The 24,299-nt window shown below is 43.1% G+C and overlaps 1 protein-coding gene across 2 annotated transcripts in view; it reads left to right on the forward strand.

The window, feature by feature from the left end:
• USP54 (ubiquitin specific peptidase 54) overlaps positions 1-24,299 on the forward strand; it is a 2,015,813-nt gene that overhangs the window by 1,897,435 nt on the left and 94,079 nt on the right. For both annotated transcript variants that reach the window (XM_078643238.1, XM_078643239.1), the window contains one exon: positions 12,556-12,742. In XM_078643238.1, coding sequence (XP_078499364.1) covers positions 12,556-12,742 — 187 coding nt within the window. The remainder of the gene's footprint in view (positions 1-12,555; positions 12,743-24,299) is intronic.

Here is a 24,299-nt window from a genome sequence, read left to right on the forward strand (position 1 = left end):
GTTAGGTGGTGGGTGTGTGTGTTGCCATGGAAACTTCCCATTCATAGTCATGGTAGAGTTATGCATTGCTACATGTGATGAGGCATGTCTCTACATGGAGTCTTTCTTTCGAGTTGAAGCATATGAGAACAAAGTGTACAAATGATAATACAAAATGGTCACATCAATCAACTGTTACTTACTTACGTCAGTATAATAACAGCGGAAAATAAATATGGTATTTAGTATACACGTTATTATCACATTATGTAACAAATTTCCACTCGTAGCCCTGGCAGCACTACCTGTGACGTGGCTAGAAATAGATCTATATATATATGTGTGTGTGTGTGTTGGTACACACACACATTTAAAGGTTTAGGGATGGGTAGAGGTTTAGGGTGGTAAGGGTATTTTTAGGATTTAAATGTGGAAAAGGGTATTGGGTTGTAAGAGTGTTTTTAGGGTTTAGGGGTGAGTAGGGGTATAGGATAGTAAAGGTATTTTAGGGTAAGCACATATGCGGTAAGGGTATTTTGGGGTTTTATGCAGGGGCAGTTCCTCTGTGAGGATGTAGGAACACCACCCTCATCTATTTGTTACCCCTAGCCCCTGTATCACAAATGTTTAAAGTATTTTTCCCACTTTTTTACTTCGGTTGTACGGTTGCTGACCTAGTAGGGTGCACATAGGCCTTTTAATCATGAGTGAGAGTTATGCGGGTGGGGCTTAATTATTGACAGGTTGCCTGAGTCTGCACTTCCCTGTCATGTCAGTGCGCATGTCGGGTTGGATGGGTGTCTTTCTTAGGCCCACCGACATGTGCACTTGATGCCTCTTCAGTCTTTTGAGAAGCAATTGTTTTGCCTGCTCCAGCCATCCTGGTGCTGCTTTCCTGCTGTTTACTAATATAAACAGCATGGAAACAGCATCTGGATTGGCTCAAGAGCTGCGGAAGGCAGCACAGGAGTGGGCATGCCCAGTGCACAGTACAAGAGGCGAGTGCTGTAAGAGTGGGAGCCATAGGAAGGCTGCCATATATGAATCTTCAAGCAACACGAGGAAGCATGGGACCAGGGCACAGCATTCACATCACTTCTCAGATCCATCCGAGTCCAACACTTAAACCAGCTCAGCTGCCAGTAGAACAACCACAAGGACGGGGGAAAGCAGATTTCACTGCCTTCTATAATGGATTGTAAGAGCCTGATCTCCCACGCGCAGCACACCAGAGTCGATAACCACCTCTAACATGCAGCAGGGGTTATACTAGGCGTAGCCAGCCCCGGGTCAGCGCCTCTATGTATTTTGCGTCAGTAGTTTGTACCGTTTCTACAGAAAAAGTATACAAGAATAAAAATATCAGAATGCAATTGCACAATCATTTTAAACAGCATGCAGCTAAGCACTTTGTGAAAGGGAACATGATAAATACGACCTTCCTTGTTTGTTTCCAAAATTGTAACACTTCTACTGAATATTGCTTTTTCCATGCAGGAAATTTATGCCTGTACGTCTAAATTTAGCTAGTGTTCTTTGAGTATTTTTAAGACCTGTTTCTTCAAGACTCCCTCAGTTCCCCAACCCGAGTTAGGTGTTCTGGAACCCAGCATGACTTGCCTCCCTACCTGAGCTGGATATTGTATTTTCTATGCCCCTGCTGAAACGTTGGCTGTAAGAAGACGAGGATCTGGTGTCCTGGTAATCCTCTCCTTCCTCCCTTCCTCCTCCTCTCTCTTTTCCATCTTCCTCCTCTTCTCCCTGCTCTCTTCCTCCTCTCTCTTTGCTCTCTCCCTCCTCTATTCCTCATCTCTCTGCTCTATTCCTCTGGTCTACCTCCTCTCTTCTTCCTCTCTCTCTTCCTCCTCTTTTCTTCTTCTCTCCTTCCTCTCTGCTCTCTCCCTCCTCTCTTCTTCCTCTCCACCTCCTGTCTTCTTCCTCGCTCCCTCCTCCAGTGCCGCATAGACGGATTCCTGCCACTATTTCATCAGGTGCAGACGAGTGAGTCGTCTTTAATGCTAGGTTTGCTCTAAGCCAGACTCTACCAAGATAGGGCGGGTACGTTGTCCATAGTGCCGACCTTCAACCAAGCTCTCTGCTTGCCCCGTGTCACGCTGCTCCCTGTAAACATGTGAGCAGCAGCACTGCAATTAGTGATTAAAGCACCAAATTCACTGTGCCAGCAACAGTAATAAATTAAAAAGAATGATGGCATCATCATGGAAATGCGCAGTAAGTCTCTGACACTGCCCGCATTCGTTTGTAGTTGTCTATGCTTCACTGCAAAGAAAAAAAGTATTTGGTTTCAGCAGAACTGCTTAGCTGTGAAGGGCCCAGTGGGGGTTTCTTCTAGTCCAAAGTAGGCCACTTTAAAATGTTGTCAATTGGTTTGTTTGACAGAGGGCGCCAATGATACTCATGAGCTACTTCAATTAAACTTGCATCTTTAAGAGAAGCCTGTGTGTTGCTAAATCAAGGGTTACAAGTCTATCGGGTAAAAATTTCAACCCTACTGTTTCAGAGCATTGCAGTCAGGCTAAATTGATGGAAGCAGGAATGCAATAAGATATGGGGTAGTTTTTAATTTGTTTAATTATTTCAAGACTAAACGTTCCTAATTACTTTATAAATATTCTTGCTTTCTGAAATGTGTTTTAAATTGCACCATTTACTACTTTTTGTTCAAAATTTTCTTTGGGCAAGAGCCCCTCCAGCTCACATTTTTTTCAATGGGATCACTCGCTTCACTCGAGACACAACACACATTCACAACTTTTACGCCTCACCATTTTCAAATGTCACCAGCTACCTCTGGTTTTAGGGGTCATGGGGTTTAGGTCGGTAAGAGTATTTAATAAAAAGAGCATTTGGGGCATTGACATCCATAAAAATTAAATATTCAGTTTTCAAAAATGGGCGTTTTGAGGGGTCTCCCCCAAAAACGTTTTAAAAACAATAAAATAAAATGTGTGTGTATATATATATATATATATATATTACCTACTGGCGATAGCCAGTAGGTATATATAGTTAGGATTTTTTTCCTATGGGATTTTTGGAAATTCTATGTCGAATAACTTTGGCGTTTGAGGACAGAATTGGGTGAAATTTTCAGGAAAATGGAACATTTTGTTTCCGAGCAGCCCCTGAAAATTTGGGGGGGTTTCGTCAAGGGGGGGCCGAGAAAAAAGGGGGGTCCCAAAACGTGTTTTTCCCATGCAATTTTCCATAGGGCGGTTGGCCTCACTTTTAGCCTGAACGGCTGAATGGATTTACACCAAACTTGGCAAAATTGTAGGGACTGGTAGCCCGATGTGCCTTTGCTATGTCTCAAGATATAGGCTCCAGTGGTTTTTACGAAAATTAACTTTGAAAAATATATATTGGGCTAGCCCAAATGTAGCCCAATGTAGCCCAATGTAGCCCAATGTAGCCCAAAGATGGCCACCAGAGACGAAAAAAAACAAATGTAGCCCAAATATCAGCCAGATGTAGCCCAACTATAGCCCAATGACAGAATGTCCCAGAGTGTTCTAAAGAACAACTAGAGTGCTAACAGTCCTACTTATTACAAAGGTATGGCACACCTGAAGCCATCTTGATTGGAATAAAGTGGTAACTCTTAAAACATTTAATTTAAAAATGAACAAAATGAGGGGGTTCATTTTGCCATAGAAAGTATGATTAGCGAATATATGACGAAATCCCGCATACCATCAGTCCGCAAAAAAAATCCCGCATGTACTATTAGGCCGCAAATTAAAATAACGAAAACTTTTAGAACGAATATGCCTTTAGCATACACTAAACAACTAAACTACCCTAAACCCTAAAACACTACCCCCAGCATGACCCTACACTACACAAACAGTACAACACTCCCCTAAACCCTAAAACACTACCCCCAGCATGACCCTACAGTACACCAACACTACAACACTACCCTAAACCCTAAAACACTACCCCCAGCATGACCCTACACTACGCAAACACTACAACACTACCCAAAACCCTAAAACACTACACCCCAGCATGACCCTACACTACGCAAACACTACAACACTACCCTAAACCCTAAAACACTACCCCCAGCATGACCCTACACTACGCAAACACTACAACACAACCCTAAACCCTAAAACCCTACCCCCAGCATGACCCTACACTACGCAAACACTACAACACAACCCTAAACCCTAAAACACTACCCCCAGCATGACCCTACACTACGCAAACACTACAACACTACCCTAAACCCTAAAACAATACCCCCAGCATGACCCTACACTACGCAAACACTACAACACTACCCAAAACCCTAAAACACTACACCCCAGCATGACCCTACACTACGCAAACACTACAACACTACCCTAAACCCTAAAACACTACCCCCAGCATGACCCTACACTACGCAAACACTACAACACTACCCAAAACCCTAAAACACTACACCCCAGCATGACCCTACACTACGCAAACACTACAACACTACCCTAAACCCTAAAACACTACCCCCAGCATGAGCCTACACTACGCAAACACTACAACACTACCCTAAACCCTAAAACACTACCCCCAGCATGACTCTACACTACGCAAACACTACAACACTACCCTAAACCCTAAAACACTACCCCCAGCAGGACCCTACACTACGCAAACACTACAACACTACCCTAAACCCTAAAACACTACCCCCAGCATGACCCTACACTACGCAAACACTATAACACTACCCAAAACCCTAAAACACTACCCCCAGCATGACCCTACACTACGCAAACACTACAACACTACCCAAAACCCTAAAACACTACCCCCCAGCATGACCCTACACTACGCAAACACTACAACACTACCCAAAACCCTAAAACACTACCCCCAGCATGACCCTACACTACGCAAACACTACAACACTACCCAAAACCCTAAAACACTACCCCCAGCATGACCCTACACTACGCAAACACTACACCACTACCCAAAACCCTAAAACACTACACCCCAGCATGACCCTACACTACGCAAACACTACAACACTACCCAACACCCTAAAACACTACACCCCAGCATGACCCTACACTACGCAAACACTACAACACTACTCAAAACCCTAAAACACTACCCCCAGCATGACCCTACACTACGCAAACACTACAACACTACCCAAAACCCTAAAACACTACCCCCAGCATGACCCTACACTACGCAAACACTATAACACTACCCTAAACCCTAAAACACTAGCCCCAGCATGACCCTACACTACGCAAACACTACAACACAACCCTAAACCCTAAAACACTACCCCCAGCATGACCCTACACTACGCAAACACTACAACACTACCCTAAACCCTAAAACACTACCCCCAGCATGACCCTACACTACGCAAACACTACAACACAACCCTAAACCCTAAAACACTACCCCCAGCATGACCCTACACTAAACAACCACCACAACTCTACACTACACTAACACAACACTACACTACACAACACTACACTACACTACACTACACAATCACTAACCCACGAAAAAATTAACACAAACCCACTTACCTCTCTCGTCATCGTGGTTTTCACAACGCAAATGCATTTACCATACATGCCTTTAAAACGTAATTCTTTGTAAAGGCATGCGCGATAAATGCACATGCGTTTTGAAAAAATGCGGGATAATGGTATGCGAGGTCAATGACCTTGCGGGATAATGGTATGCGGACTGAAAGTCTGCGGGATAAAAAATGCGGGAAAATGGCTGCAAACCATGATTAGCAGCAGACTTCCCTGGTGAGCACTAGCTTTACTACAGTGATCTAATGAGCAACTAGAGTGCTAACATTCAGAATTTATGGCAAATGTGTGACACATCTGAATGCCTTCTTGATAGAACCAAAGTAAACAAGCATTGAAAATGCAATAGATCTCGCCCTCGTTTAAGTTAAAGCCATTCTGTTTGTAATGAGGTGGCTTTTTAGCTTTGCTTTTATTAGTGTTTTTAAAACTTTCATGTAAATAACATGCATATGTATGCATATATGTATATGTATGCATGCATTTATATTTATATAGATATGCAGATTATATATGTTTATATATGTATATTACCTACTGACGATAGCCAGTGGGTATATATAGTTAGGATTTTTTCTCTATGGGATTTCTGAAAATTCTATGTCTAATAACTTTGGCGTTTGTGGACGGAATTGGCTGAAAGTTTCAGGAAAATTGCACATTTTGTTTCTGAGCAGCCCCTGAAAATTTGGGGGGGTTTCGTCAAGGGGGGGGCGAGAAAAAAGGGGGTCCCAAAACGCGTTTTTCCCATTCATTTTTCCATAGGGCGGTTGGACTCACTTTTAGCTCGAACGGCTGAATAGATTTACATGAAACTTGTCAAAATTGTAGATATGGTTTGCCCGACGTGCCTTTGCTATGTCTCAATATATGTGCTCCAGTGGATTTTGAGAAATTAACGTTTAAAAAAATATATATCTGTGACAGGGCTCCGGTTAGCGCCCCGGTTCGCGTACCTGACGCGTAACGGAACTTCGCGAAGCGAAGCTGATTGGCTCTCCGGTGTCTGTCAACATTCTAAACAGTCCGGAGCGGCCGCCATCTTGTCTCTCGGTACGATCGAGAGACAAGATGTGGTGAAAAACGAAGGGGGAAATGAAGGAAAGGGGGCAAGGTAGACCACTCCTGACCCCCTAGGATTGATGAGGGGGATATTGAAGTCCCCCGCGATTTTTCGCGGTAGAGGCGCTTCCCGGTACGCGAACCGGGCAGCTAACCGGCAGCGTAGCGGGAGTCCGCCATCTTGTGTTTTTGGAGCGTCTGGTTCGCGTACCGGGTAGCGTCCCGGTAAGCGTAACAAGGGGAAAACCAAGAGAAACAGTAAAAAAAAAAATTAAGGGAATAGATTTCCAGCAAACTTGGCAAAATTGTAGGGACTGTTTGTTTGATGTGCCTTTGCAAGGCCTCAAGATATGTGCACGTGTGGATTTTGTCTAATTAAGGTTAAAAAAAATACGTTACGGGTTTTGTTTGCGCTGCAGAGCCGATACGTCACGGTTATGCGACGCGTCATGAGGCGTCTCACGTGGCTACGTGATACGTCACGTAATAAAGAATATATTTTACAGCTATAGATATTAGCTTTTAAAAAACCAATGAAATTCACTGAAAAAACCATAGGTTATAGACCATATATAGTTAGGAATTTGCATTTACAAAACCTTGAAAATTCACTGAAAAAACCATAGGTTAGAGACCATATATAGTTAGCTGGACATTTTATTGACATAAAACCAATGAAATTCCATATATAGTTAGTTGCACTAACTATATATCGCGCACCCGCAATCCACTGCTGATGATGTCACATATTACATCATTCATGACATGGTCAGTGACATCACTGATGACATCACTGATGACATCTCAAATGACATCTCAAATGACATCACTGATGACATCATGACACACCAATACCAGTTACTACATATGCACTCACTGATTCCTACGTCTACACACACATTCACTCATTCACCCATACAATCACTCATACATACAGTCACTCATTATTACAACACTATCATATGCACTCATACACCTATGCAGACACTCACACACTGCCACTCATCCATGGAGTTACTCACACACCTAGTCAGTCCTGTAAAGAATCAATCACACTTCCATTTCCTCATCTATACAGTTAAACACAGAACACCATACTTCAGTGACATCACTGATGACATCACTGATGACATCACTGATGACATCTCAAATGACATCACTGATGACATCATGACACACCAATACCAGTTACTACATACGCACTCACTGATTCCTACGTCTACACACACATTCACTCATTCACACATACAATCACTCATACATACAGTCACTCATTATTACAACACTATCATATGCACTCATACACCTAGTCAGTCCTGTGAAGAATCAATCACACTTCGATTTCCTCATCTATACAGTTAAACACAGAACACCATACTTTTCACACATATACTAACACATACGTACTCTCTTATACAATCACTGATACAAGTACACATTGATATGCACAGAGTCACACACCTCCCAGCCAGCCACACACACACTCAGTCTTCCATACATCCACTCATTCTTCAATATGTAAAACATATTTAAACTTTACAAAAACACACAGACACTAGATGATGTCATCAGTGATGTCATTTGAGATGTCATCAGTGATGTCATCAGTGATGTCACTGACCATGTCATGAATGATGTAATATGTGACATCATCAGCAGTGGATTGCGGGTGCGCGATATATAGTTAGTGCAACTAACTATATATGGAATTTCATTGGTTTTATGTCAATAAAATGTCCAGCTAACTATATATGGTCTCTAACCTATGGTTTTTTCAGTGAATATATATATATATATATATATATATATATATATATATATATATATATATATATATATATATATATATCCAAACAAGTGCAACCTCCCAGGCTCCAACCGTAGCGACCCAGGAAATCACGCGGATCCAACACAGCTTTGTTGTAGGCACAAGTTTATTTACGAGCTGAACCAAACAATCTGACGCGTTTCGGGCATCCGCCCTTGCTCACAGACAGTCAGTGTTGGGAATGGCCACATTTAAATATCCTATGCCCCACAGTGAAAGTGCATATTTTTTTCTCATTTTTTTGTTCAGTACCACGTGATGACTGACATAGAGGACAAACTATCAATACTGCATTTTATAGTCTGTTTTCCAAACGATTGCAAATTGGTAAACCAAAGTTAAGGTAAAATGCAAGGATAAAATCCAAACATATTGTGACATTGAAGAGATACATACATATATAAATATATACATATATACAATTCATAGAAATAATGGAAGGGAAATTAAAGCCTAAAATGCCTACATTCCATTATATCAAATACTAGCAGTTGATGCCCTAGCATGTATCAAAGTGCAAAACTACGCAATAAAGTGCTTGATGCATGGTTTAAAATAAATATCCATGTAGAGGCAATGAAGTATCAAATGTATGTGCAAAAATACGCATGTGCAAAATACGCAATATTGTAAACATCACTTATTGCATCTCGTCATAATATGTGCAAAGTAACGCTATATGTAAACATATGACTCATAGCAGCATAGTAATAGGGCAAGAACTACATAATATAAAAAGTCACAAATTGTGACGATTGCAAAATGCGGAATATATTTTAGGTAAACATAAATGCCTATTGTCGATGTCCTCGAAAAAACAGTGCTAACCCAAAAGAAATAGTAATGCAAAATAATACAATTGTATAATAATAAATCACCATGAATCACAATAAGAAAAAAAGATTTAAGTGCAGGACCCAACTAAGGAGATTTGAAATACATAGTGTGTGAGGGTGGGCGGCAGACCGCCGCGACTCCAAAGTAAAACAGTTATAAAGACAGGCGAGTACAAGACTAAATTACAGAAACACATGTAAGTCATCTGTATTATTCAGTCCATTAGGGGATCTGCTATCCAACTCAAGAATATATTGGGATTCCAACCTCCTTAGCATCTTCTCCCTATCTCCGCCCCTTCTTGGTTTTTCTATTGCAGAGATAACATAGTAGAACAGGCACTCCAAATTGTTGTTATGAACAGCCTTGAAGTGCCTGGCCACCGGGTAGGCTGGATCATTATTTACGATCGCTCGTAAGTGCTGGAGGATTCTCACATGCACTGGCTGTCGTGTACTGCCGACATATCTCAACGAGCATGTACAAGTGAGAACATAGATAGCAAATTCCGTTTTGCAATTGTATTGACCCATGATCTGAATTGGGTCAGGACTAAAAGGCGTGTAATACTGCCGTGTACTCTTACCAAATTTGCAGGCCCTGCAAGAGGTGCAGCGTTTAAAGCCTGATCTGGATTTCATCCATTCCTGTTTTTTCCTGAGTTCTGGAAAATCATGGCAAATATGGGACTTCAGTGAAGGGCCCTTCCTGAAAGTCACCACAGGGACATCCGCAAGTTGAGGTTTGAGAACAGGATCAGTTTTAAGGACTGGCCATCTCTTGGTTACAATAGATCTTATCTGTCTGGCCTGCCTGCTGTATGAGGTTATGAACCTGGGTGCCGTGGCATTCCCATCGAACGTTTCCGAACGTCTACCAGTGTTAGTTGTCTCTAATAAAGAGACACGGGATCTACATTTGGTCTTATCCACTGCTACTTTCAACACTGATTCATGATAACCTCTATCTCGAAACCTATTCAGTGCTTCATCAGTACAGATTTTAAGATCAGAATCTGTACTGCAGATTCTCTTAATTCTTAAGAGCTCACCCAAAGGAATGTTGTCGACTACATGTCGGGGATGTGCACTGCTGGCATGAAGAATGCTGTTGCCAGCAGTGCTTTTCCGATGTAGTTTGGTAGCTAGCTGGCCATTATTTATAAAGACTTTAACATCTAAAAAGTCTGCCAGTCAGGCTAAATTGATGGAAGCAGGAATGCAATAAGATATGGGGTAGTTTTTAATTTGTTTAATTATTTCAAGACTAAACGTTCCTAATTACTTTATAAATATTCTTGCTTTCTGAAATGTGTTTTAAAATGCACCATTTACTACTTTTTGTTCAAAGTTTTCTTTGGGCGAGAGCCCCTCCAGCTCACGTTTTTTTCAATGAGATCGCTCGCTTCACTCGAGACACAACACACATTCACAACTTTTACGCCTCACCATTTTCAAATGTCACCAGCTACCTCTGGTTTTAGGGGTCATGGGGTTTAGGTCGGTAAGAGTATTTAATAAAAAGAGCATTTGGGGCATTGACATCCATAAAAATTAAATATTCAGTTTTCAAAAATGGGCGTTTTGAGGGGTCTCCCCCAAAAACGTTTTAAAAACAATAAAATAAAATGTGTGTGTATATATATATATATGTATATATATATATATATATATATATATATCACTTACCTTATTTATACTTACCTGTGTGGTAAAGGCAGTTGCATGGTAAATGTATGCAATGTAAAAAAATGTGTAGTAAAAGCACGCGTGGTAAAAGCATGCGTTGTAATGTTGTACAACCATTATCAATGTATAATGTTTATGTGTGTTGTAAAGCCCTCTGACACACTGAATTGGGATGATTATCGCTAAAAAGAAAATAAAACAAAATAGTGGTATTTAAATTGTTATTTATGTAAATACTGGGACAGACCAACAAATTTGACATACTTACAATGCATGGATATCTCTTATGGACAGGAACTGAACAAAGTCAAAGACATGCTGCCTCTTTTAAGTACCTGTGAAGTGATAAACTGTGTGCCTTTGTTTCCCAGCCATTGCAGTTAGGTGTGTGGCTCCAGATAGCTCTCAGTCAGGATTCTCAATCGAAAGGCTGATGGCCCCTTAATTTCGGCCTTTGTATTGGCCCAGATAGAATTTAGAATAAGAAAGCTCCCTCCCAACCTAGGCAACATGCAGGTGCTGCTGTAAGTGTCCCGGTGTCTGAAACCTTTGAAATAGCAGATGGACAACATCTATCTGTGTGTACCTCCAACTTGTGCCCTGGGTGCACCCTTTAGGCTCACGCTCATATCAAGCAGTATTTAAAGTGCAGCAGCAGGGCCAGACTAAACTATAGGGCAATCGGGCAGTGTCCGATGGGCTGGTCACCCTGCAAAGTACATGAAGGGGCCCCCCTCCAGATGGAGTCAGAAGCTCTTAGGCCAGGGTACTGTGCTGAGGGGACCCCAAGGAGCTCAGGGGCCTTGGGGGCCTTTGTTACGCCACTGTTTCTACTGCTACTATCCCTGATAATATCACAAGCATTGCATGCAGCAAACTCAAATGCATGTTGTCTCCCCTACCTTGCGGAATACCCATACAGTGTGTCTTTACAACGTAAAAAGCACAATGTTTGTGTGTGTATGGGTGGGCATAACCTATTAATGGATGTAAACCCTCACTCACCCTAGGGTGACATGTATCATCATTGGGTTCCTCCAAGCACACTGGGACCGCAAGGTACCCAGTGTGGGCATCAGCTTTTCCTTCGGGAAGGAGCAGGAGTGTTTTTACCTAGCATGTGAGTGTATCTACACCTCTATGGTGTAAATTCTACAGCTTTCCCACCACGTACTTCAATGTCTTGTTCTTTCTTCTGTGTTTTGACTCTCATTTATCAGCCCTGCCCTCCATGCCGATTTGCTTCAACTTCATTAGAGTTGATGCCTGCAGTCATGCTCCAGTTTTAGTCCTCATGCAATATGCAATTTCATCATACTGCATGGAAGCAAACATCACAAATCCAGCTTTAAAATGTCCCTGGGGCATTATTTTGCCCCTCTGCCGCAGTTCCGTTTTGTTTCCTTGTAAATGCTGTGTCGGTCAAGTTTTCAACACAGAGAGTACCTTCTCTTGGAGAGTACATCTTTATGTTCTTTTTTAAAAGGCGTTGTGTTTTGTCTTGCTCTATATCCTGTTGCTTGCTTTATGTTAACTTTCAAGATCATTCTCTGTCTTTTCTTTCTTATTTTGTCAAAAGGGATCAGCAAATTTGAGGAAAATACCCATGGATTTCAGACATCGTCCTTCCAGTTCCTCTTCCCTCCCTTACTCCCACGACCCTCCTGTTTCACCCTGTGACTCCCAGCACTATCCATCCCAGATGCCACACCCATCCCACGATGTCCCGAAGCCCAGCATGGTGGGCGACGCACGCAGACTGCCAGGTAAATATTTGACTCCTGCATGCTTACGCATGTTGCATCTGTGTTTCTTTCCTGTACGGTATTTGTGCATGTTCATGCATTTGCCAAATTACCGTAGAAACCACTAACTGCACAATTTGCATAACTTTTCTGTTGAAGGGTGTAATGTTTTTTTGTCTGCACCCGTAGGCATTCAGAAAAAATCAGCTACTCTAAATCACTGGCACAGTACTCAATTACTACTATCCTAGTGGCAGATGCAGTAATTGCCTCACCTGTCAAAGTCTGATATACAAAAGTTCAGAATTTAATATGTGCAATAATTATAGCCTATCAAATGCAGTGGCAGCTCACAAAGGTAAGAGTGGTGAATGCATGGGGGGTGGGGATGGTGGAATTCAACAGACGATGGGTTAAGTAATACTAAATACATAAATAAATAAAACCACTTACTTTGCACTCGCCACATCGCCGACTGTCATCTATCAAACTCCACCACACCTCACCATGCCCCACCCCACCGTTCTTACCTGTGCGAGCTGCTGCTGATCAAACTTTTAGCCCTAAAAAACAGGACTTACTATGGGAATTTTTGCACCATCCACTCTAAATCATTATATTTCGGTATTTACCAGTCATTTTCCCACAGTAAATATCAGCAGCTTTAACCTACCTTAATGAATTGGGGGAAGGAAGGGAGGTGGACCATATTGTAAGCAATAATTGCTGGTTGCAGTCAATTTCACACCTCTTGTAACCCTCAGCGCTGCATAGCATTTGACTGTCATAGCGCTCTATTTGTTGAAATCGTATTTGTTTAACTTGTGCCTGGATTTGCATTAGTAGCGCGATTTGCCCCGGCGCCCTGCTCTGCTCCCCCCTCCATTTTGTCTCCGGTGTTTGTTGTTGTTGTTTTCCTACTCCCTGAGCCCGCCCCGCCTCCCAGCTGAGACGCCCTCCCACTACCTATTTCAGCGCCCCCCAGACCACGAAGCGCTGTGACTCCTCGTCGCTCCTGCCCGAGTGGTCGCTCCCTGGTCTGCCTGTCTGCTACAACGCGGTATTGGTGATCAGCGCTGCATAGCATTTGACTGTCATAGCGCTCTATTTGTTGAAATCGTATTTGTTTAACTTGTGCCTGGATTTGCATTAGTAGCGCGATTTGCCCCGGCGCCCTGCTCTGCTCCCCCCTCCATTTTGTCTCCGGTGTTTGTTGTTGTTGTTTTCCTACTCCCTGAGCCCGCCCCGCCTCCCAGCTGAGACGCCCTCGCCCCTCCCCCCCCTACACCCACTTATGGCCAATGCCTCCACGCGCAGCGTCCACGCGCTACGGACACGCCGAAGGTGCGCCAAAGGTAAGCCCGTCTACGCCCGTCCGCGCCTGAACCGCGCCCAGCGCCAGACCCCCTGCCCCTCGCGCCGCCCATCCCCCCCGCATTACCTACGATGCCGCATCCCTCCTAGCCCTTAACCCCGGCCGCGCTCCCAACTGCGTCCAAGCCGCTCCTGGACACACCCATGGACCCTTCTCCTGCTACTCCTGCAAATTCTGCGGCACCGACAACATCTCCGCCGCGACCACACCACAGATTCCCCACCCCAACCACCTACAATGCATCCTTCTCAACACCCGATCGGTCCACAGGCACGCCATTGACCTATGGAACCTACTAGACACCATCTCTCCAGACGTCGCCTTCCTTACGGAAACATGGATGAACGCTTCCTCCGCACCAGACATCACCATTGCCATCCCTGAAGACTATAAGATCACTCGAAAAGACCGTACCAGCCACACAGGAGGAGGAATCGCTATCGTCCATAAGAAATCAATCCGCATATCAACCAGCTCGGACGCCAACCTCGCCAACTCCGAACACCTTCACTTCCAGATCCACATCGACCCCAAAACCACACTCCGAGGCACTCTCCTCTACAGGCCACCAGGACCTCGCGCAAAATTCAGTGAAGACATCACGGACTTCATCACCCCACACGCGCTCCCCTCCAAAGACTACATCCTTCTGGGAGACCTCAACTTTCACCTTGAAAAGAACAACGACCGCAACACCGCCACCCTTTTGGACAACCTCGCCAACCTCGGACTTAAACAACTTGTCACCACCTCCACCCACATCGCAGGTCACACACTCGACCCCATCTTCACATCCAGCAACCATGTCTCCTTCAGCCACACCATAAACCTCCTCTGGACTGACCACAACTGCGTTCACTTCACCTACAACAAACCAAAACCCAGCATCCACCTCCAACCTACCCTGCAAAGAAACTGGAACAAAATCACCACGGACCAAATCTCCGCTTCGCTCCTTCATAACAACCCTGCCCTCTCCTCCAACGCTAACGAAGCCGCCGCCAACCTCACCATTTGGCTATCCAAAACCGCTGACACCCTAGCGCCACTGAAAAAACGTCAAAACAAACCTGGCAGCAAGAAGGCCTCATGGTTCAACGATGATCTCAAGAAGTCCAAGAAACTCTGCCGCTCCCTTGAAAAGACCTGGAAAAAAGACCCAACCACCAGCACCAAGGACGCCTTCAAAAACGCCACCCGCATTCACCACCAACTAATCCGAAAAGCCAAGAAAACAGCACTCAAGGATCGACTTGACAACAACGCTCACAACAGCAAGGAACTTTTCAACATCGTCAAGGAATTTTCCAATCCCTCGGCCAACTCCAAAGACATCACCCCCTCTCAAACCCTCTGCGACTCCCTAGCCTCATTTTTCCACAACAAGATTGCAGACATCCACAACAGCTTTGACAACCAACCCGGAGCCCAACCCACCCTACCAGTTGCTGATCATCCTCCCCCCGCGAACACCCTTAACGACTGGAACCCAATCTCCACTGAGGACACCATCCGCTTGATGAACTCCATCCACTCAGGATCTCCCACAGACCCATGTCCTCACCACATCTTCAACAAAGCAGACTCCGTCATAGCACCGCACCTCCGAGACGTCATCAACTGCTCCTTCAACTCCGCCACCTTCCCGGAAGACTGGAAACACGCTGAACTCACCGCCCTTCTGAAAAAACCCACAGCGGACCCCACCGAACTCAAAAATTACCGCCCCATCTCGCTTCTTCCATTCCCGGCCAAAGTCATCGAGAAAGCTGTCAACAACCAGCTCGCCGCCTTCCTCGAAGCCAACAAATCCCTCGACCCCTCACAATCCGGATTCCGAGCAAAACACAGCACTGAGACCGCCCTCATCGCAGCTACAGACGACATTCGAACTCTACTGGACAATGGAGACACTGTCGCCCTCATCCTCCTTGACCTCTCTGCAGCATTCGACACAGTCTGCCACAAAACACTTTTACAACGCCTCAATAACATCGGAATCCAAGGAAAAGCACTTGAATGGATCACCTCGTTCCTCACCGGAAGAACCCAGAGAGTCCGTCTTCCACCGTTCACGTCAGAGGCCTCTGAAGTCATCTGCGGCGTACCACAAGGATCCTCAATCAGTCCCACCCTCTTCAACGTATACATGAGCCCCCTCGCGGCCATCGCACGCCAACACAACCTCAACATCATCTCCTACGCGGATGACACACAACTGATCCTTTCCCTCACCAATGACCCCAGCACCGCCAAAACTAACCTACACGAAGGAATGAGAGAAGTTGCCGAATGGATGAAACTAAGCCGTCTGAAACTGAACTCAGACAAAACAGAAGTCCTCATCCTAGGTACATCCCCATCTGCATGGGACGACTCCTGGTGGCCGGAAGCCCTCGGAAAAGCACCCATCCCGACAGACCACGCACGGAACCTAGGCGTCATCCTGGATTCTTCACTTTCAATGAACAGACAAGTCAGCGCCGTATCCTCTTCCTGCTTCAACATTCTTCGCATGCTCAAAAAAACATTTCGCTGGATCCCCTCCGACACAAGGAAAACAGTCACCCACGCTCTGGTCACGAGCCGACTGGACTACGGAAACACCCTCTACGCAGGTACTACCGCTAAACTCCAGAAGAAACTCCAACGAATCCAAAACGCCTCAGCCAGACTCATATTAGACATCCCACGCAACGAACACATCTCTGGTCACCTTAAAGACCTCCACTGGCTACCCGTCAATAAGAGGATCACTTTCAGACTCCTTACCCACGCACACAAATCACTCTACGACATCGGTCCAGAATGCCTCAACTCACGACTGTCCTTCTACACCCCCTCCCGCCAACTTCGTTCTTCCAGCCAAGCCCTCGCCATTGTACCTCGCATCAACAAGACCACCATGGGAGGCAGATCCTTTTCATACCTGGCTGCTAGAACATGGAACTCACTCCCCGCTGACCTTCGCCTTACCCAGAACCACCTAGCATTCAGAAAGCAACTTAAAACTTGGATATTTGACAAGTAATCCTCCCCCCTTCCTAAGCGCCTTGAAACCCTCTGGGTATGTAGTGCGCTATACAAATTCTCTGACTTGACTTGACTTGACTCCTTGGACCCCGATAAGACAGAAAATTACAGACCTATATTTCTGCTCCCAGGTGCTAGCAAGATTTTAGAGAAGCTGGTCAATAGCCAGCAGACCAATTTCCTGAAATCTTATGATTTGTTAAATCCAACTAAAATTTGATTTAGACCAGGCTATAGCATTGAGACAGCCCTCCTAGTAGCTACTGAACACCTTAGGAGAATACTGGATCAAGGCGGCTCAGCTGTGCTCATTCTCATGTATTTGAGCGCAGCCTTTGACACTGTTTCCCAAGCGATTCTGCTAAGTAGACTGAAGGCGCTAGGAATAAAGAACAAATTACCAAACTGGTTGACCTCCTTTTTGGAAAATAGAAGTTTCCAGGTCAGGAAGGGACCCTGGGTGTTGGCGGTCCATCAGCTTAAATGCGGAATTCCCCAGGGCTCGTCTTTCGTTTTAATATATATATATATATATATATATATATATATATATATATATTTTTTTTATTATTATTTTTTTTTTATATATATATATATATATATATATATATATATATATATATATATATATATATATATATATATATATATATATATATATATATATATATATGCGCCTCTTAGCTGACATCACCTGCTTAACAGGCTTTTCAATGGTCTCATACAAAGAAGACACCCAGATTGTCGTCTCCCTTACCTCTAAAATTAGACAAACTGAGGCCAGTTTAGAAGACTATATGGAGCAGGTACAAACATGGATATACAATAGCTGCCTTAAACTGAATGGTGACAAGACAGAGCTTATGTTGGTCAGAATCAATCCCTCTCTCTGGTATAATTTTTCCTGGCCCTCTTGTCTGGGCAATTGCCCTTCTCCAAAAGAGGAAGTTAAGAGCTTTGGAGTATTCCTTTATAAGGTCCTCACCATGGCAACACAGGCCAGGAAACTGGCGGAAACATGCTTTGGTCTCTTAAGAGCCCTCATGAAGACAATTAAATGACTTCCTATTAATATTCGCAGAATAGTAATACAAAGACTCATTTTGTCGCTCCTAGATTACGGCAATTCACTTTATGTTGGGAGCCCTATGTATGTCATCAGAAAGCTGCAGGTCATGGGGAATGCCGCTGCGAGAACCTTGCTGACTATCTCCAAATCACATTCAGCATGAACGGCGTTGGCTAGGCTTTATTGAATGCCAGTGAGAAAGAGAATCGAGTTCAAGACTCTCTGTAATGTTCACAAAATAAAGCGTGCTCAGAGACCACATATTCTGAAGCAATTCATTGTTCCTTACCTTATAGCACATGACCGATGGTCAAATAACCAATTTCCTCTGGCAATGCAAGAATAAAAAGGGCCAGAAGTGGAGGGCATTCTTTTGCTTATCTGGCACCCAGGCTTTGGAACTCCCTCCCGCTCCACCTAAGATCCAATAATAATTTGCTTCGATTCATTAAGCAACTGTTCTCTTGAATTAGTATGTCATCCCTTAGGACTCCTGCCAGCACTGGGAAGCCTGCGTTTGGGTAGCAATTCACTTTACAAGATCCAGAAAATAAATAAATTGTACTTGCAACACCTGCCAAACAGGTGCTCTTGCAGACGCCATAACACTCAGAGGCCTTAATTTGTAGACAATGTGTTGAAAGCTTTGCTTAACCTAGTTACTGTAATTTAGTATTTTAATCTTTATTTTTGGAGAGAATATTGCCCAGGCTATTGTAAACATTAGATTTTAAAATGTTTAAACAACATACATTTGCTTCAAAACTTTCGTCAACATGTGTTTTTAATCTCTACTTCTGATAGAGATTTCAAGCCACGGATTTCTAAACTGTTGAATATTCATCAGATGTTAGACTGGATCCAAAAACATTTTAGCAGCACCCCCCTGCATGCTGGTCAGGTGGCGCTGTGCGGCTCCGCATTAATGCCGTTTAGCTCCAAAAATGAGATGTGGAGACTACATAGGTTCCACTTCTGTTCTCTGTCATCAGTACCTTTCTTTCTGCACTACCAGGCACAGAACCGGAGGTACCTCTCATCTCTTTGAGACTCTTATTATTTCTTAAAATTGAAAAACTGTGTGCAAAGGAATTATCACCTATCAAAGCAACAGGTTTTTAAACCTTGTAGGAGCTATAGCAAACACATTTCTGTGACAGATCCTCATCTGGTTTGCTTGGGGTTGAGTCACAACACTGAGGGCCAGATGTAGGAGCCCTAATACCGGTCGGTAACGGCCGAATTTGGCCGTTACCGACTGGTATTTGGGTTTTCAGATGTAGGGGCCATTATTTTACAGAATCAGTCAATTTACCGATTCGGTAAATTTACCGATTCTGTAAAATACTGAATCGGTAATTTTACCGATTCTGTAAATCCAAATGTAGGTGACACTCCTGAGAGTGCCACAGGCCCTTAAGAGTCTGTATTTTACCACACAATCCTATTGTGTGGTAAAATACCGAAGGTGTGCATGCACATCTGTGCATGCACACTGTGCAATGTGACACACAGACATGCCCTTAGGGCATGTCTGTGTGCCACATGTCACACATGCCTTTACTTGGGGTGCTAGAGGGTGTCAAAGTGACACCCCCTGCACCCTTGCAACATTCGGTATTTAGCGATTCGGTAAATACCGAATCGGTATTTCCCATTGATTCCTATGGGCTTCACAGCCCATAGGAATCAATGGGAAATAACGATTCGGTATTTACCGAATCGGTAAATACCGAATGTTACCGATTCGGTAATTCCAATTTAAAAATTACCTACATCTCCCGCCTTCATATTTACCAATTCATAAATACCGAATCGGTAAAATTCGGTATTTATGAGTCGGTAAATTGAAGTTGATAGAGCGCGCAGGTCACCCGACCAACAATTTTTTCAACAATGCATATCGGGCCCATATATTTCAATGTAAAAAAAAATCAAAAACTGATGGAGCAGTAATTTCTTCTGGTAGTTTCTCAATGTAAAACCTTCATGCTACCTCTAATTTACCGCTCAAAAGGTGTTGGGCCCTTCACACCATGTATTACCTTCAGGAGATTTTAAATAATCATGGACAGTAAAAACTGCAATTTATTATTCAAGCCAATAAAGAGAGTTGTTGAGTATTTTAAAGGGTTTTATTTTCTAGTCAAAAGTTAATTTTTCTCTGACCCTTTATTCATTAGTAAAATATCAATCAGGTTACATAATTTGGAAAACAGGAAAAATAGCAATAATAAAGAACACATTACAGTCTGCATATAAGCATAACATGTAGGAAAGAAAATGTGGCGCAAAATATCAGTCAAAATTCTTAAAGAGTTTCTAAGAAAAATAGTCTTGCAATGCTAATCAATAATTAAATAGTTAGCAAAAATATCCCATGAAGAGAAATAAATGCATAAGTCAAATAAATCTTTTCAGACCTAATTAATTAGTCAAAGCATAAACTTAAAGTTTAGCATCTAAATCTAAAGAGCCTTTCTATCTGTTGCTGCTCTGTGCATCTCTGTGTCTAAAGAGCAAAAAGGAGGGAGACAGCCCGCCCTTCACCAGACCTCAAAGGAATGTGGCCTGCAGTGCCAAAATATGACGTGGAAGCAAGAAACCTCCCCCTGACCCTCCTCGGACGGCCAAGGCTGCACCCGTGACGATCTCGTACCTAACCCATAGAATGTCTGTTCTAATCTGTTCCTTCTCTCAAGAGCTCACACACCCCCCTAATGAGCCGAGAAGCCAGCTGAGCTGAGAAAGCCAGCCCCCATCCAGAGAGGACATTATTTTATACTCTAATTATTGGCAGACTACACAAAGATGTAGCATCTTTCAGGAAAACCTGTACGTGATTGGTCAGTCATGATGGCATGAGTTCTCAATACCCTGACTCATTCTAAAATCCTGACTTTACCAGTTTTAACAAAAGAAGCATACATGAATAACTACATTTATAAACATTTGCAACATTTACTAGGAAAAATGTTTCATTCTAATTCTCTTCCTTCCCTTCTCAGCGCAATCAGATGGATACTTTTAACTAATTGGTACATTGGCACAGTCACAAGAATCTACAGTTCAAGATGTCCTTCACTTCTTGTCATGAGGAAAGCTGCCACAGTCTGCGCATGCTCCCTTCTCATTAAATTGAAAGCCATAGCCTTGATGGATTCACAGGCAGCCATGTTTTGTGTAGGCCCCAAAATAAAACAAACACAAAGATAATATTAATTTCATGTAAATCAGCCCATTATGTTTCCCTCCCTCATACTAATACCCCTTATAAATGTTTACCTAGCCAAGCTATTAGTGAAAAGCAGCTTTTCTATTATTTATGACAACATGCAAAATAAATGTGAAATGTGCAACATAGCATTTTCATGCTTTAGTGTAAAATTTAAAAGCACACACACAGTTAATACAGCGCACACAGCAACATGCATTAGTGTTTTAGATAGCTTTTCATGCAAAAAGCATTTAGCCCCCTGTGTAGTGTTTGTGCATTATTAATTCACACACATTATAAAAAGAGGTGTTATTAACTGAAAATATTTATCAAAATATGCAACAAGTCAAAGTCTATTAAGACAGGAATAGTAAATTTAGATTACAAGGGATGAGCTGGGAAGAGAGAAACACATTCTATTAATCTTCAGAGCTAAAAAGGCTACTTTTCTCTACATTGCAAAAAACACATGTTAATTCAGCACAAGCATTTCAGACTGACTTAGGCCTCACTTTCATGTTTTTCATGTGCCATGTTTTTAACTTGCACCAAAATGTGCGTGGCAATTAAAATGCAATCTGTTTGAAGCACAAAAAATAAAACAATGCCTGACTGCAGATGGAATCTGCTCCATCAATCCACCCTTCTGATGATTCAAATCATAATCAAATGATTAATAATTCATCACACATATTTCATTTCACAAGTGACAATATCTTTTTTTTTTTTTTTTTTTTGCAATAACTGGGCATATAACAATGTTACTTCTATTTCTAAGCCATGGTCTGTAATCGGATCATATATAGCCAAGCTCAAATGTTTTAGTGCAGAGATCTGTAAGTACCTTCTTGGAACAGTTAGTCTTCTTTAAAATAAGTAACTAAAATATTAAAAGGAGAATTCAACAGGACAGTTTTGAGCATTTCTTTGCTCTTTGTCATCAGCTTGCCATCAGAATGGCTCATACATTGTGGCATTCTGTACTTTTTCCATGCAAATTAGACTACTTAGGTGCTGAGAAACTCTGACAGAGCACCATCAATCCTTTTGCACTTTTTCAACCAAGGCCTTTCACTCTTATTTTCACTTTGATCAGATTCAGATGTTTCACCACAGCATCTCTCAGATCAAAGCCGTTGCACCATCCATTATGCAGATCTTGTGAAGCAGCTGCAATCTGGTGAGAAACTGCACACTGTACATCAACCAGACCTGCACAGCAATGGCTGGTGTTCTCATCAGTGTTTTCCCCAAGTGCATTTGCATATGTATTTTCAAGCCACTTTAGTGTTGCTGAAACACAGTCTTTTGCAAAAGGTAACTCTGTGCTGCCATTGTGATGCTTTATTATGCTTTATATTTTATATATTATTTTTATTATATATTATTATATATATATATAATAAATATATATTATATTTACCTACATCTGGCCCTGAGTCATTTAGCATTTGCACATCGATGACTCCAAGGTCTATTGGAGACCACAAGGTGAAACTCTATATCACAGAGCACTAAAGTCTCTGCCGCTGGACTGTTCCAAATCAAGCATTTGATCCTGCTCATGTTCCAGATCCAGACGTCACATGAGTTGTTTCAGGGGTTTGTCTTTCAATCGATCAAGGTCAAAGAAAACCTAAAAATCTAAGCAGGACTGGCAACATTTCCCACCACTCACTCTCTTGAATCAGTGCAGGGGTGGTGCCAAGCTACTACGTGATCTTGCTCCTAAAGTCAGTAGACATCAAAGCCTATCCTGCAACTTGTTTTAGCACAACCTGAGTTTCCAGAATCATACACCATGCCAAAATAGATAGAAGAGTTCAGCAAGGGCCTTCCGATCTTTGCAGACCTTATCGTACACACTTTCGAGCCCCATAGAGCAGAAAAGTCCTCCATCCAGAGTACCCCTGGTGGGTTAGCCCTTAGTGTCAGTTGAACCCTCCTAGCCCATCACAGGGCTACCTTTGACTCCAGTTCTGTCTCAACCTTTGCTGCTGAGGTCCAAGCCACTTCCCGAAACTTCAACGCCAATGTGGACTCCATAGACGCTGGAAGACAAGGCACCTATTGCACTCTCAGACTCTGAGTTGTGGTCAGGTTCACCTCGACCAATGCCATGCCAGGCTGCTGTGGAGGCACTGCTTCCTCCACCTGAGCCTTCACAAGGGATAATACATAGTCTGCATTCCCTGTTTTGTACAGATTTGGACGATTACAACATGGGTGAGGAGATTGGGCAGCCATACCATGAAGATAATTGGGACAAAGAGTTACGAGCAGCTAGTGGCCTTGATATCTCCTCTGACTCGGGGCTCCCCTCACCCCCTGGTCCTGCAACTGAGGAGTGTTCTTCTTATGCAATGGTAATGCCTAGGGCTGCCAAAGTCCTTGAACTATGTTACTCATGACTGAATCAATATTTGTTGAGTGATTGTAAGAGTGTATAAGTAGTCCCTCTATGTTTGAATAAGGGTATGACTTGTGTATCAGTGGGTTAATGATGGTATAAATACTGCCTGGCTGAATGAATGATGAGATCATCAGTACTGTGTGTGTGGATGGATGACTACATAGGTGGTGTGTGAGTGATTGGATTAGCGTATGGATACTACCAGAGTGATTGGATGAGTACATAAGTAGTGCCAGGGTGATGGCATAGGTGCATGGCTAGTGTGAGGGTGATTGGAAGAGTGCATGGGTAGTACCTGGGTGAATAGATACGTGCATGGGTAGTGCCTACGTGATTGGATGAGTGCATGGGTACTGCCTAGGTAACTCTGGTGACTGAGTGTATAGGTATTGCCTATGTGATTGTATGAGTGCAAATGTAGTACGACAGTGATTGTATGAGTGCATGGATAGTGTGTGGGTGATTGCATGA

The sequence above is a fragment of the Lissotriton helveticus genome, chromosome 5_1 (assembly GCF_964261635.1).
Source record: "Lissotriton helveticus chromosome 5_1, aLisHel1.1, whole genome shotgun sequence".
Lineage (NCBI taxonomy): Eukaryota > Metazoa > Chordata > Amphibia > Caudata > Salamandridae > Lissotriton > Lissotriton helveticus.